The sequence below is a fragment of the Taudactylus pleione genome, unplaced genomic scaffold (genome assembly GCF_031769625.1).
Source record: "Taudactylus pleione unplaced genomic scaffold, aTauple2 ptg000162l, whole genome shotgun sequence".
In the NCBI taxonomy this organism is placed as follows: Eukaryota; Metazoa; Chordata; class Amphibia; order Anura; family Myobatrachidae; genus Taudactylus; species Taudactylus pleione.
This window is the reverse complement of record NW_028284564.1, coordinates 4,863,241-4,880,050: the sequence shown is the minus strand read 5'-3', so window position 1 is coordinate 4,880,050 and position 16,810 is coordinate 4,863,241. Positions and strand designations below refer to the sequence as shown.

Sequence of the window (16,810 nt, the reverse complement as noted above, 5' to 3'; positions counted from 1 at the left end):
AGCATGCATTTCACTTGATGAAGACAAAACTGAAGGGAAAATGCCCCAAGAACAAGCAGGAACTGAAGACATTTGCAGTAGAGGCCTGGCAGAGCATCACCAGGGATGAAACCCAGCGTCTGGTGATGTCTATGTGTTCCAGACTTCAGGCTGTAATTGCCTGCCAAGGATTTGCAACAAAGTATTAAAAAGTGAAAGTTAGATTTAGGATTGTTTAGTTTGTCCCATTACTTTTGGCCCCTTAAAAAGTGGGAGGCACATATAGAAACCGTAGTAATTCCTACACTGTTCACCTGATTTGGATGTAAATACCCTCAAATTAAATCTGAAAGCTTGCAGTTAAATCACATCTTGTTTGTTTCATTTCAAAGCTATTGTGGTGGTGAATAGAGGACAAAATATGAAAATTCTGTCAATGTCCCAATATTTATGGATCTGTCTGTCTGTCTGTATATGTGTATATATATATATATATATATATAGCGGAAGGTCCGGCTCTCCCTTATGACATACAGCAGCGTCGGGTGCCCGCACAAGGTAAGATACACAGCGTATAAAGAAAGTGGTGCAGCACTCCAGGCGTCTTAGAAATGAAGAACTCTTATGCAGCATATGTGAAAAAGGCAACGTTTCAATGCCGTTTATTGTGGCATTTTCGTCAGGCTAAAGACAAACAATTACATCTTACCTTAAATAACCCCGTGAAGTGAACGCCGGAAACGGGACCACACGCCCGTTCAATCGGCGCACAAAGGATGACGTCATCAACAGATGCGTCATCAAAGTGCTACCATCACCATAGATACAAAAAAACAAAAATAAACCAACACAACAAAAAATATGGGTAATAGGAACAAAGCGCATGTATATAGATAGAATAGATGATCGTGTCAGGGACATAAAGCCATGGAACAATATTATATATGGCCAATAATTATAAAGTAAACAACAATGTAAAAAGCGATTGCAATATAAAGATCAATTAGATTAATAATAACTAACACAAAGATAATAGGTGCAAAAGATTATAGAAAATTACTGAGTCCTAATTGCTCATTAAGTCCCTTGGGAACAATCCCACAATCCTTTGTGCGCCGATTGAACGAGCGTGTGGTCCCGTTTCCGGCGTTCACTTCACGGGGTTATTTAAGGTAAGATGTAATTGTTTGTCTTTAGCCTGACGAAAATGCCACAATAAACGGCATTGAAACGTTGCCTTTTTCACATATGCTGCATAAGAGTTCTTCATTTCTAAGACGCCTGGAGTGCTGCACCACTTTCTTTATACGCTATATATATATATATATATATATATATATATATATATATATATATATATATATATATATATATATATATATATATATATATATACACACACACACACACACACACATATATATATACACACATATATATACATACATGCACACATTATATATATATACATACAAATATTTACATACACACACAGGTCGAGTCTCCCATATCCAAATATTCCGACATATAGAATAATTTTGGCATGACTGGGATAATGAAACCTTTGATTTTTGAAGGATGAATGTACACAAACTTTGTCTGAGGCACAAATTAAAAATAGTGTGTGTGTATAAGGTGTATATGTAAAATAAATGAATTTAATTTCTGTACACAAACTTTGCTTGAGCCACAAAATTATTGAAATATTGTATAAAATTACCTGCAGGCTGTGTGAAATCCTTATGTCTATCCCATGCATGTTTAAATTGCTCTACTGTCTTAGCCCCTACCACCTCTGATGGGAGGCTATTCCACTTGTCCACTATGCTTCTTGTGAAGTAATTTTTCCTCAAATTTCCCCTGAACCTACCACCCTCCAGTTTTAGAACATGTCCTCTTGTTCTAATACTTCTCTTTGAAGAATGGCCCTGATTCAGAGCCGGACGCTCTGACCAGAGCGCTCGCTCTGAATCAGGGCCCACCTCCATTAAAATGGAGCGTCCTCCTGGACGCTCGTATAGCTGTGGGTCACCACCCACAGCATGTACGAGCGTGCAGGATGATGGTCGCGATGGTCTTGACCATCGCGACCATCGCCACTGCGAGCAGAAGCCTGCGGTTGAGTTTCTCAACCGCAAGGCCAGGAGTGATTTTGGCTCTATCAGAGCCAAAATCACTCCCACTGACATCACTAGTGATGTCAGTGGGGCCGGCTTCAGACGGTAGGCGTTCCCTTGGGAACGCCTCCGTCTAGCAGGCACGCCCCCGGCACGCCCACCAAAGGGGGCGTGCTGTCAGTCAACATCGACAGCACGCCCCCTTTGATGAGACACTACGAGCGAAGGAAAGTCCTTCGCTCGTCACGTCTCGCGCATGCGCACGACGGAGCTCCCTCCGTCATGCGCATGCGCAGTGCAAACCATCGACCCACTTGCGAGCAGACAGCCGCTCGCGAGTGGGTCTGAATCAGGGCAAATGTCTCCTTCCTTTACTTTGTTAAAACCCTTTACATATTTGAACATTTCTATCATGTCCCCCCTTTCACTTCTCTGCTCCAAACTATACATATTAAGATCTTTTAGTCTTTCCTGGTACGTTTTGTGGTGTAGTCCTTGCACCATTTTAGTTGCCCTTCTTAGTACAGTCTCTAACGTATTAATATCCTTCTGGAGATATGGCCTCCAGAACTGAACACAGTATTCGAGATGAGGACGTACCAATGACCTATACAGTGGTATTATCACTTCTTTCTTTCTGCTACTGATTCCTCTCCCTATGCAACCAAGCATCTGATTTGCCTTCCTCATTGCTTTGTTACAATGTTTGCTTGCCTTTAAGTCACCTGAAAAAGTGACTCCTAAATCCCTTTCCGCTTCAGTAGTGCCATTAATACTATATTTAGCCTTTGGATTTTTGAGACCCAAGTGCATGATCTTGCATTTTTTGGCATTAAAATAAATAAATATATATATATATTTATATTAGTATTTATTAGTAACAAAAGACAGGCGGCACTCAGAGTCTCAGTAAATCCAATACCCTCACCAGAGGGATTTAATAGCCAACGTTTCGAGGTGATCCACCCCTTCCTCAGGACAACATAACATAAGTTATGTTGTCCTGAGGAAGGGGTGGATCACCTCGAAACGTCGACTATTAAATCCCTCTGGTGAGGGTATTGGATTTATTGAGACTCTGAGTGCCTGCCTGTCTTTTGTTACTATTACATTTTGGGGGTGCTGTCCCCCTTGGAGGGCACCGGAGCAAGTGCAGGTGCAGAGCAGTGTGTGTGTGTATATATATATATATATATATATATATATATATATATATATATATATATATATATATATAGGTGTGTGTGTGTATATATATATTATATATTATGTGTATATATATATGTATATACATATATATATACATATATATATATATATATATATACACATACATACATATACACACACACACATATATATATATATATTCACATATATACACACACACACACGCAGAATGATGTGCAAAAGTTTTAGGCAGGTGTGGAAAAAATGCTGCAAAGTAAGGATGCTTTCAAAAATAGAGGTGTTTTTTGTTAATTGATAAAAAATAAACTACACAGGAGAGAAATCTAATCAAATCAATATTTGGGGTAACCACTCTTTGCCTTCAACACAGCATCAATTCTTCTGGTACAATTGAACAAAGCAAAGCTGCATACACAAACAATATCGTTTCACGATAATCGTTCAAAAAATCGTGTAACGATAATAGTTTGTAGAAATAGTTCACTTTCTGAGTCAAACGAACGATTTTCGTTCATGCGCGTTCACATTTGTAGTTTAGTCAGACTTGTCAACTCAACGATTTTCAGTAAGGGAATATGCAAAAATCGTTTGTATTTCTAAAAAATCGTTCATTACATTAAATGAACATAGTAAATGAACAATTTTTGTAAACGATTGTAGTTCATTTTTTCAAGGGAGAAAATCGTTTACTAAAATAGTTCATTAACTAAATCGTTGTGTGTGTATGCAGCTTAAGGATTATTGTCAGGTTTATGATTAACCAATCATACCAAACAGGTGATAATGATCATCATTTTCATATGTAGGTTGAAACAGTCACTAACTGAAACAGAAACAGCAGTGTAGGCGGCTTAAAACTGCTACAAAGGTGAGGTTGTGGAAGAGAGTTTCATGTCACAGGTCATACACCATGGCAAGACTGAGCACAGCAACAAGACATAAGGTAGTTATACTGCATCAGCAAGGTCTCTACCAGGCAAAGATTTCAAAGCAGACTGGGGGTTTGAAGATGTGCTGTGCATGCTCTTTTGAAGAAGCACAAAGAAACGGGCAACGTTGATGACCGTAGATGCAGTGGTCGGCCAAGGAAACTTAGTGCATCAGATGAAAGACACATCGTGCTTACTTACCTTCAAAATCGGAAGATGTCCAGCAGTGTTATCAGCTCAGAACTGGCAGAAACCAGTGGGACCCAGGTACACCCATCTACTGATCGGAGAAGTCTGGCCAGAAGTGGTCTTCATGAGAGAATTGTGGCCAAAAAGCCATACCTTTGACATGGAAACAAGGCCAAGTAACTTAACTATGCACGAAAACATAGGAACTGGGATGCAGAAAAATGGCAGCAGGTGCTCTGGACTGAGGAGTCAAAATTTGAAATATTTGGCTGTAACAGAAGGCAGTTTGTTCGCCAAAGGGCTGGAGCGCGGTACAATAATGAGTGTCTGCTTGTAACAGTGAAGCATGGTGGAGGTTCCTTGCAAGTTTGGAGCTGATTTCAGCAAATGGAGTTGGGAATTTGTTCAGTATTAACGGTGTCCGAAATGCTGAGAAATACAGACAGATACTTATCCATCATGCAGTATCATCAGGGAGGCGTCTGATTGGCTCCAAATGTATTCTGCAGTAGGACAACGACCCCAAACATACAGCCATTGTCATTAAGAACTATCTTCAGCGTAAAAAAGAACAAGGAGTCCTGGAAGTGATGATATGGCCCCCACAGCGCCCTGATCTCAGCATCATCGAGTCAGTCTGGGATTACATGAAGAGACAGAAGGATTTGTGCAAGCCTACATCCACAGAGGACCTGTGGTTAGTTCTCAAAGATGTTTGGAACAACCTCCTTGCAGAGTTACTACAAAAACTGTGTGCAAGTGCACCTAGAAGAATTGAAGCTGTTTTAAAGGCAAAGGGTGGTCATACCAAATATTGATTTGATATAGATTTCTCTGTTCAGAGTTTGGCTGTTACTCACCCAGTTTTAAGCCTCATACACAGCAGTTTTTGTTTCAGTTAATGACTGTTTAACCTACATATGAAAATGATGATCATTATCACCTGTTTGTGATGCTTGGTTAATCACAAACCTGACTATAATCCTACAAAACCTTACTTTGTGCAAGTGTACCTAGAAGAATTAATTCTGTTTTGAAGGCAAAGGGTGGTCACCCATGTATTGATTTGATTTAGATTTCTCTCCTGTTCATTCACTTATAGTGTATTTTTCTAAATTAACAAAAATCAATTAACACTTCTATTTTTGAAAGCATTCTTAACTCTGCAGCATTTTTTTCCACCTCTGCCTAAAACTTTTGCACAGTACGGTATGTATCTGTATATATATATATATATATGTGTGTATATATATATATATATATATATATATATATATATACATACATACATACACACACATATATATACATATACACACACGCTACAGTATGGTACTGAAACAGCGCTCAATCCCATATGTTTCTGTGTAAAAGCAGTTCCTTTATAACAATATGAATGTTTTGATCCACTAAAATCCCGTTTTTGCGGTGGCAGCTGTATGTTCTCCGGAAGAATCAGTTGTTGTATGATCCCAGAAAGTCATAGAAAACAAAAGGTGAGAACAAGCGCCTATTTAATGTAGTATTAAGTGAAAAATGTAGCACACTATGAGAAAATGGCATGCGTACCGTAATCACCCAGAACAATAAGCATTTGTTTATGAGTCCTTTTTCAGGTGTCACCAGGTTGGTCCTCTTATGTACACAAAAGCCGCTGGTTAAATACTCCAAAATATAGGGCTTAAAAAGAGAGAACACTTTCCATAGTGTAGTATATTTAAAAGAAGTTTAATCCAAAATACACACAACACACACAAAAAATGAAGAATTACATTAATGAAAATTCATTATTCAGATAAGCTTGTTTGAATATATATATATTATACACACTATAATTATATATATATATATATATATATATATATATATATATATATATATACACACACACTTACTTATTTTGGAAAAAGGGGTATCAAAACAGTCATTGGTCTTGCTACTGAAGGTGCATTGCTGCAGTGGGAAAACCTAATGATGTAAGAAAAAGGCAGCAAGCACTGTTTTCCCATATTGATGCAAAATGAAGTCAGTCAGAGGTTCCAAAACTCGATCCACAAGGCACCTTAATGGTCCAGGTTTATAACCATGCTTGGGCACAGGTTACTTAATTAGTACCTCAGTCAATTTGATTTAACCATCTGTGCTCAATCATGGTTATCCTTAAAACCAGGACCTAGTTTTGGAACCTCTGAAATACTTGAGCAGAGATTTCCCTGAAAAGTATTCACATACTGTTGTGGATTTTATGGAGATGGGCTTGTAGGGGTCCTTACAATAAAATTATGATGTGGTTATGCGCTCTGTATGCAATAGTACTAGTCTTTGCTTAAATGCTGCTAAGATTATAAAGTTCTATGTCCCAGGAACAGAACCGATCACCCTCTAGTAAAATGTCAAACAGGACAATATATAAAAGACAGAAAAATTATTGACGTCTGTCCCTATACGAAATAAGGATGTGGTTATAAAATAGAATAAAAATTAAGCAAACAAAACAGAACAAAAGATAAACATATTTAGATATACTGTGAAGGAGGACATTCATTTGTATTGAAACTGTTGAATGGAGTATGATTTCCCAGCAAGCAGTTGCACTTTTAAAGAACAAAACTGTGATTTTCGCTAGTGAGAAAATAAACCACAACATCCAAGTTTATCTCAGTTCAAATTTCAGTTAATCCTGTTGATATGATCTTAAATTGCACCTTTTGCACTGAAATAATGCCTGCTAAGCCATTGCCCTGACTGATTTCTTCTTTGAGTTTAGATAACCTTTTATTTTATGTGGGGTTTATTTTTTATTTGTCAGCACTATGTGGCCTTGTGCTTGCATGTTGATTTTTGAGAGTCACAAATCAATTCAGCATTATCCTGAATTACCACTACAATACCACACAGGGAAGTAATTTGTCACCACAGGAAAAACAAACCCTAGTTCAAAAAGTGAGCAGGGAAACTTACAGCTTCAGACGTATATTCATATGAACATAAAAATTGCATTGTTACCAACATGTGAACTGGATGCATTAAGCCTTTGTCATGATCATACGTACCTTTTCCTAAATGTGTGTTTATACTCATGTATCTAGCTGTTCCTGTAAGGCTCTTGTGTTCTCTGTAGGGTATGTGCTTTTTTGTTTCTGGGTCTATATATTCTTTTGCCAAGCCAAAATCTATTATGTGAATTATTTGCTGGTTTTTGTTTCCTGGACGACCTATCAAAAAGTTTTCAGGCTTTACATCTCTATATATCAAGTTCTTTGAGTGAACATATTCCATGCGGGAAATCTGTTGAAAAATAAAATAAATATTACTGTAAACTGTAATGAGGACTGTTCTGCATATGTACACACACACATAATTTATACAGAACATATTTAACACACATAGATCTACATACATCTCAGGAATGTTCAGTGTGAATGTGACTAAGGACGGCCATGTAATAACGCTCACACGACCTGGTTATCTGCACAATTTGTTTTCAGCTGCCATCTGTTTTCTGTAACACTGAGTCTGTAGAACACTCCAAGCCGCCAATACATATATTTCCATCTGTGTTGTGTGTGTTTCTTTTGCATTTAGTATCAGTTTTTAAGAGCTTCCTCAGTTTCCTTTTCCAACTTGGAATAGAATAGCAGCACCGCGTGGGGAGGATTTGCAATTTGTATTTTTATATTGAGCTCCATTACATTTTACTGTAACATTTTATAAAAATGTATGATGCACACCTACTGATGTGTCCTCATACATCTAGCATCTATAGGTCATAGGGCATGAGATGCCCGGCGCTGCAGACACTCCTGAGGGGAGTAACGTACCATCATTTTAGTTACATTTTGAATCTTATTTGCATAGCAGATGCAGCAAAACACCACTCAGTGTACTAGAGGTGCTGAGCTGCGACTTTATCTGCACAGAAATTAGGTTTAAGACACATACAAAGGAACTTGCCGCGAGAAAAAAAACGTGGCTTACACAGATTCTGATATATAAACGTTGCCCTTCAAATTGATGACTGCAAGCTAGCAATGTAGTTTTGTCTGTCTCAGTTTTTTTACGTATATGAATAAGATGCACGTTTTGAGTGAGAAAGACACTTGGCACAGTCATGTCACCCATGACCTGGCGTACAAGAGGGGGGGATTTGGCGCAACTTGTGCAACAGTGTATGAGGACAGATCTGCAGCCTAAAGGTCATTTTATGACAAAAACACTATGTGACCACTTTCATTGCTTGAAATCAAGCTCAATATCAATGGTGGATTTTCTATTCAAAATGCTGAAGGTAATGGGATGAGTCTTGGTATAAAATGCAACAGATGTATAGTAATCAGAGTGCAGTAAAAGAATGAAGACAAACGTGTAGAAAAGCTTACACACTCTTACTTACCAGCTGTATGGCTATCATAAGAACAGTTTTTAGGGAAAATGTTCTGTCACATAAGTCAAATAAGTCTTCCAAACTTGGCCCCAGTAGTTCTAGCACCATAGCATTGTATTTCCCGCAAGGGCCAAAATAATAAACCTGAGGTACACCATCTGGGGGAAAATAAAAAAAAATATTTAAAAACTGTTGTCCAATAAACATCCAGCTATTCCAGAGCATGTGATAACATTAAAACGGACTGCGTTATAATGTGCCCTCTATTTATAACATACACAAACACACACAGGCAGGAATTCAATTAGCCGCAGGGCTTACCGCGGGCTTTCAGCTCCTGGGTTAAGCACCTGGAGCCATTTAATTATATCCCGCAGTAAGCCTCATATCCTGCTGTAAACTAACACACGGTAAGACACAGATCCCAGGTTAAGAGTCTGGAGCTATGCAATTATGGCACGCAGTAAGTCAGAGGGTGCACATAATCCATATTTCTGTTTGCACCCTCCTGAGGTCCTGTATTAAGTGCATCCTCAGGGCTTACAGCAGGCAGTCATTGAATAGCTCCGGGCTGTTAACCCAGAAGCTAAAAGCTGTAAATCCTGCAGCTAATTGCATTTCCCCCAATGAGTATGAGAACCATTACATAATCTTAGCATTTAAACAATGTGTTGATTAAACAAAACAAAACTCAGTATTGAAAAAACAACTCAGTATTTAATATCCATAGTAAAAGTGGCATTAACAAATGTTTTATTTTAAATACATAGGCAAGCAAAACTCAACTGAAAGTATTTTTCACTAGCCTGCTCGGTTAAATCACTGAAAATGCACACACAAATATACAGGGAAGAAGGTCAGCATATTGCAAAAAAAATTTAAAAAACAAAAAACGCAGTGTTGTACGATGCTTATCCAATACATACGAAGTTCAGTCCAACTGGGATGTTGATGTTACATTTCAGTTGGTAGAGACACAAACCAAGCACAGGCTTAGCCATGTATTCAGGGATACATTTAATATACTTAACCAGGATTAAGCATATGGAGTATTGAAAGTAGAAAAAAAAAATATTTAGCTCTGGCATATTGCATAATAACCATTACAACATGTTACAATCCAGTAGAAGCGTAACTACATGACTTATGATTTATTTAAACTACTGAACAACTTTGTTTATAATGAGAATAAGATTGATCAGCCTGTGCCAAGGTTGAATATCACTGCACATCCCATCATTTCTATCACAATGAACACATGCGTGATTTAATGGTACCCACACACTGATTGAATGCCGATCAAGCCGGGTAATAAATCTATCAGTAAATGACTGCATCAGCCTGGCTGCAATAAAATGCCAACAGAGAATACTGTGTCCCTAACAATCCACTGGCTTGGCCTGGCTACAAGAGACAAATCCAGCAATACATCTGTCCAAATTGGCTACTCGTTCCACTGCTGCTACTATACAATCGCTGTACTGATTTTAATGATTGCCAACAGCAATTACGGCTAGAATTAAACGGTTTACATTAGGTTGATTGGTTAAACAAAATGTGAAATATGTAACATTTAGATCTCCCTTGAGTATTTCACAGCATTTTACTTCTTTCAGATTCATGTAATTTTTACATGGCTAAATAACGTCTATAGACATGTGGGATATTACTCATTTATAACCGAGAATACTGTCACATAGCAAACCCCCTTTAATCCCAGTACACTAGCATTGTCCACTTACAAAGACAGGGTTTTGATGTGTAACACATACAGTGGCATGCCCCAGGCATAAACATACACACAAGACCCATTATACGATGCTTATACAGATAGGTTTCTTGTTCTTATAGGTAGTAATTAAGAGCCATACCTGTCCTACAACACTTTGCACTAACATCCAGTCTGTTACAGGTCAGAAGAGAAAACTCATGAATCAAGAGGTAGGTTTGCTTTCACTGGGTGAAGAGAGCACTAAAGAAATACTATATTAATAATATTATACAACCTCCTCTGGAATGTACAAAACAATTAGAGAACCCATTTTAATATAAGAATATAGAAGAACAAGGGAGGCAAATAATATTTCACCTTCCATCATTTGATGATGTATAGATTGCTATACCCTAAATTTACATACCAACTAAAAACAGCTATGTCAGAGAGAAACCAATAAGCACAAACTGCAACAAAATGTAAAACCGCGTCAAATATCAGAAGTTTCAAAATATTGATTGAGCACCGGCCTGCAGCACTGAGCACCGGCCTGCAGCACTGAGCACCGGCCTGCAGCACTGAGCACCGGCCTGCAGCACTGAGCACCGGCCTGCAGCACTGAGCACCGGCCTGCAGCACTGAGCACCGGCCTGCAGCACTGAGCACCGGCCTGCAGCACTGAGCACCGGCCTGCAGCAGGCTACAGCATTTTCATTTACTGACTGCGAGTACACATATTGCATATTTTTTGCATACAGAGGCAGTCACAAATCTGTGCAATGTGCCAACGGGCCTCTCGGCAGCTGAGCCCATTACAGTAGTGCTGACATTGCATGTTTCCCACTCACACCTCTAAGGGCTGCGAGGGAAAACTTGTGAAGCCGGTGGACGCAATGTTCCTGAATGTAATTTTCCCATATGGAGCAGACCCCCTGATCAGAGAGCCATTATAAAGCAGTTAGTAGGGTTTAGAGCTAAAACACTACAAACCAGTTCAGAGAAAAAAGCACTTTATACAAGTCTGTTATTTCTATAGCGGTTTATAAATGATACCATATATGTGGAGCTTTTCAGGCAGCAGTTATTCTGCAGATAATCGTGTTAAGAGCTCTTGGGCGACCCCACTTTTGGGCTTGTACATATGGGCATTCATTTGACAAGTTTGTAGAGCATGAATAAGGACGGACAAAAAAAAAAATCAAATGCATCTTCAGTTTCTGACAAGTGTTCATTCCCCATCAACGTTTTGTAAATAATCCTAAAGGAGCCTGTGCAGAGTACTACCAATGCACCCTGATGACTAGTAGCAAAGCAAACGTTCGCATAGGAAAGGGAGCACCACAAAATGCACAAAAAGAAAGGAAAAACCAGATCTTCGCTTGTAGATAGTTGAAATGACAGATTAATTACTAAACAACTCAAAATTAGTAGAATAAAATGCAATCCACAATATGATAAATGTATAGAACATACAAAAGTATAAAATACCGCAATATAGATTGCAGTTATTATAATGCCAATGAGGTGGGCATGTGTGTACTAAATTCTAAGGGGGGGTATTCAATCAGGTGCGAGAATAGCACAAATCCCTCAGGTGTGGGATTTTTGCTATTCAATTAGGTGCAGATTTTTTCCTCGCAGCCCCAGAGCATGACCAATTTTTCCTAATATCAATATCTTTAGGAAAAATGGTCACAAATAGCAATTGGAAATCTCCAATTAGCTTAGTCAGTAATCAGTCACCTTCCAAAGCGGTGTCTCCAGCGTCGGGATTTCCAGCGTCGGGATCCGGTCTTCTGCAGCAGCAGTGTGTGTAGGTATGTTTGTGTAACCCCTCCCCCCTCCCCACAAGGCAGCAGGGAGAACAACATCTCCCAGCAGCCAATGCGGGAGCATGTACAGCTAATATGCACTAAACTCTACATCAGGCCCTAAATTGAAGACAAGCTTCTCTCTCAAATACTGTAGTAAAAGCAAAAAGATTTTATTGTAGCACCTGTGTATAAAAGTCACACACGCTACCTCAGAATTTCCCAAACCCAGTCCTCATGGCCCACTCACAGTCCAGACATTAGGGATATCCCTGCTTCAGAACAGGTGGGTAAATCAAACTGACAGGGGTAATAATAAAGCCACCTATACTCATATATGGTTACCCCTAGTACCTGGACCATGGTGGGCCATGAGGACCAGGTTTGGGAAACACCAGTTTAGTCTATACAGCTTGTTTCACAAGCACCCACTGGATTGCACAGACCCATGCAAAGAATGACTGGTTTGGAGACACAAAGAAACAGCAGGTCAATGGCGTAAAATACTAAGAGCTATCAGTACAGCTGGTTTCAGCAGCTGTCAATAAATCTGCTTAGATTTGTTTATCCTCATATGTTATTGCAAGGGTAAAAGCAATTTTATGTTGTAGTTGTGCAAGTCTTCTGCTGTATAAAAACAACAAGACCCTTACCTTGTTTCACAACTAAAAATCAAAATAATATTTTAACTAAGAATTGAAGGATACACTTTACACGGTCACCAGGAAAAAAGTATGACAGATCAAATTCAAGGCTTCTGCAACAATCTACCAAATTTTATGTACTTCTATGATCACAAGTGGACAGAAAAGTATACACAGGTATGGATCTGTTGTGTGATGCGGAGGGAGTAAGCTATTCCAGAACAGGTACTGACTTTTCTAAATTTGAAATATTGCTAAGCAGGGCTTCTGGAAGTAACTACAAGAGGAGACATTTCGTAAGCATGATATAGGACAGGGGTCTTAAACCTTTCACAAAGTGTGGGCCACATTAAAAAATTCAACAAAGCCCGAGGACCACTAAGCTATACGCCACACAGTAGCATAATCTTGATTCAGTCAATTCACATTACACCACATAGTCGTGTCCCTTATTCATGTATAAAACACAGCAGTGCCCCTTTTACACAATGCCCACATTTGTGCCCCTTATACACAATGCCCACAGTAGTAGTGTACCTTACACATAATGTGGTAGTGCCCCATGTGGAGTGCCCCCAGTAGTGGTAGTGCCCCCAGGAGTGGTGCCCCTTATTCAGTGCCCCCATTGGTGGTGCCCCAGTATTAGTACCCCCAGTACTAGTGCCCCAAATAGAAATGCCCCCAATAGTAACACCCCTAGTAATAGTGCCGCCCCTTAGTAGTGCCCCTAATAGTAATGCCCCCCAGTAATAGTGCCCCAATAGTAAAGCCCCCTAGTAGTAATGCCCCCTAGTAGTAGTAACCCTAATAGAAGTGCCCCCTAGTAGTAGTAAAGCCGCTTACAAAGAGAAAAAAAAAATAAAATACTAAACTACTTACCCTAAACCCCGCATCGACTGCTCTTCTGTATGAACTATGGGAGAGAAGTCATGACCGTTCTCCCATAGTGCACTGCACACACTGCAGGAGCCGGAGCTCAGGAGTGCGCTCCAGCCTCCGGCTGGCGTTGCAGGTAGGGAGCTGGGCGCCCGCTGGCAACAAAATCCCAGCGGGCGCCCGCTGGCAACAAAATCCCAGCGGGCGCCCGCTGGCAACAAAATCCCAGCGGGCGCCCGCTGGCAACAAAATCCCAGCGGGCGCCCGCTGGCAACAAAATCCCAGCGGGCGCCCGGCATATGGAGCCTGTTGGCTGGCCGCGGGGTACAGCTCTCCCCGGTCGGCGGGCCTCCCGATAGAGTCACGGGTTGAAGACCGCTAGTGTAGGACATCTGATTACGCCCATATTTAGCTAGAAAAGAAGCTCAAAAAGAATGAAACTCTGATCCAAACATTTTATCATTTTTAAATGTATATGACTGTATGATGGATCCAAATGTACCACTTGCTAATCAGAAATGACGAGGGCAAACGCACTACTATAGTGATATGGGTTTGTGACGTCACAGTTATACACAGAACTGAAAAGTAAGGCAACCACAAGACTAGATCCTCCCTGAATAGATTATTTTGCAGCAATTTACAGGGTCATTGTAGTTATGGAGACAAAACTATGGTAAGAGTCACTGAAAATTAATTACATGTATAGGTATCAATAAGAACTAGCAAACCATATAAACATAGCATTAGATTGTTGTCCAATCTTAACAACTAAGAGGACATAAGGAAAGGGGGCACATGATAGAAACTTTCAAATATATCATGGGTTTTAACAAGGTGCAGGAGGGAGATGTTCCTCAAAAGAAGAGAAGTACTAGAAAACAAGGACATGCAATGAAACTGGAGGGAGGGAGATTTAAAGGAAATACGAGGAAAAATTACTTCACGGAAAGGGTAACAGATAAGTGGAATAACCTTCAATCAGAGATCAGAGGTGGTAGAGGCTATGACAGTAGAGCAATTTAAACATGCTTGGGATAGACATAAGAATATCCTTACAAACAACTGAGGATCACATAGGGCTGAGGTTACCAAAAGGTAAAAAATGACAGACTAGATGGGCCAAGTGGTTCTTACCTGCTGTCAAATGTTTCTATGAGATGCATCAAACCTTTGGAAAAGTGGAGAAGTTACCCATTGCACCAAGTGTCATTATATAGACTGTGCTAGGTAAATAATATTAACCCCCTAAGGTGTGATACATCTCCCCTCTATGCTGAAAGTACACCCCATTATTTTACCTCAGATGATGATGTATAAACACTATCCATTACAATTTACCCTTAAGTGCTATAGTTTATTGCTGTACGTTAGTGTTGGTGACATATATATACATATATATATATATATATATATATATATATATCATTAAAGTGAATTAGAAATCTTTGCGGGTGGATGTGGTCCAAGGTGGAAACTGTGATTTGTTTAATTCCACAAGAACGTCCCACTGAAATATCCATCAAGCTTGTAAATTGCTAATCTGTACATTTCACCACCAAGTTTTTTCTTCTCTCATCGCATGAACAGGGTTTTTATTTTTTGTTTAGTAGTCATTTTAGATTCCAGCAGAATAAGAAGAATGGACCAACGCGTTACTAGAAACCGATATAGTGCCAGCAACTGCTCTACTGCTATCTGGTACTTTATAAGCCCAATGAAGTTACATGCTTCCTGGCAGGTACTTAATGCAGCTATGAACAGCCTTAGGGCTGTGATGCTATTTTGGGTTTGAACTATGTTAGGCAGTTATAGCAGAAAGGAAAGCTAAACATGAAGCTAACTGTACAATAACAAAATATATCTATTTCTACCTCATTTTCACAAAAAACTCCAATTTCCAAAAAGGGGAGGGTCCAAGTGCATGTAGCTTATTGGTAGAATAGGGACGCATATTAAAACAAGGCCTATTATGGTCTGCATGAATATTTCACGCATACATCTATCCAGCTGGCATTCCTCCAGTGCATTTTCGTGGTCCTTAGATTTACTGGAGACGTATAAAAACGAAGAAGGAAAAAGGAAATAAAATGTTATGAGAATCCAGAATTTACCCTAGAGAATTCATAAATAACTCCACTTTTCTTTTTAATTCACTTCCATATATGCACCTCAGCGACACAAACCGTAACCTCCGATGTGTCCACATACATGTACATGCTGACCACGTCGTGAAATTATGACAGAACTGACACAGAACATGACACATAAAAGAAAGATGATAAGACATAACTGCTGATGTAATGCCAGAACTAAGAATACAGCAACGCAGATTTTTTTGTTTCTCGAATCCAAGGACAAAAAAATGCTATAAGACTTTATAAAAAGGTGATTTGCTAGAGAAGTGGCTTCATGCCAAATACTTTAAATATTTAAGTTATGGTATAAGTTATTAAAGCACCACATGTAAGTCATGTAACTCGGTATGGAAATAATAGTTGATCACGTCTGAAATTCTCAAAAAACGGTACAAAAGTATATCAGATGCTGTTCGTTACAGCATTCCACAAATGCAGAAAAATAAAATAGTTGCTCCTCTGGCGTTCCAGCAATATATGACATTGGTTTTCCAACATGTCAAGTGAAAAACGTCATCCTCCTGTAGCATGGTGCCCAGCCATTGCGAAACAAGTGCCAGTGTGCCCTTCCAATGTCTGACCTCTCACTGGCAAGAAATATGTAACAAGTCTGCTCTATCCTGCTTCAATCACAGCATAAAATAAGACTGATTGCTAATGCAGAATACAGACGTGTCCACATACATCCAGCTTCTTTGCTCATTAAACAGCCCTTTCTGTAACGCCAAGGGTCTTTTCGTGCAACTATCTCCCTTGGAATGCGTCTTATTCGCAAAGCGGTGCGAATAGGACGGTCAGCTTCTGCTGATTAAAATGATATGTGGCATGCCTATATTCT

General features: G+C 39.4%; 1 protein-coding gene across 6 annotated transcripts in view; it reads right to left on the bottom strand.

The window, feature by feature from the left end:
- Window positions 1-16,810, bottom strand: part of CSNK1G3 (casein kinase 1 gamma 3) — a 165,227-nt gene that overhangs the window by 49,028 nt on the left and 99,389 nt on the right. For all 6 annotated transcript variants that reach the window (XM_088475094.1, XM_088475098.1, XM_088475093.1 and 3 more), the window contains 2 exons: window positions 8,799-8,947; window positions 7,459-7,693 (listed from right to left, as the gene is read on the bottom strand). In XM_088475094.1, the coding sequence (XP_088331220.1) occupies window positions 7,459-7,693; window positions 8,799-8,947 (384 nt within the window). The remainder of the gene's footprint in view (window positions 1-7,458; window positions 7,694-8,798; window positions 8,948-16,810) is intronic.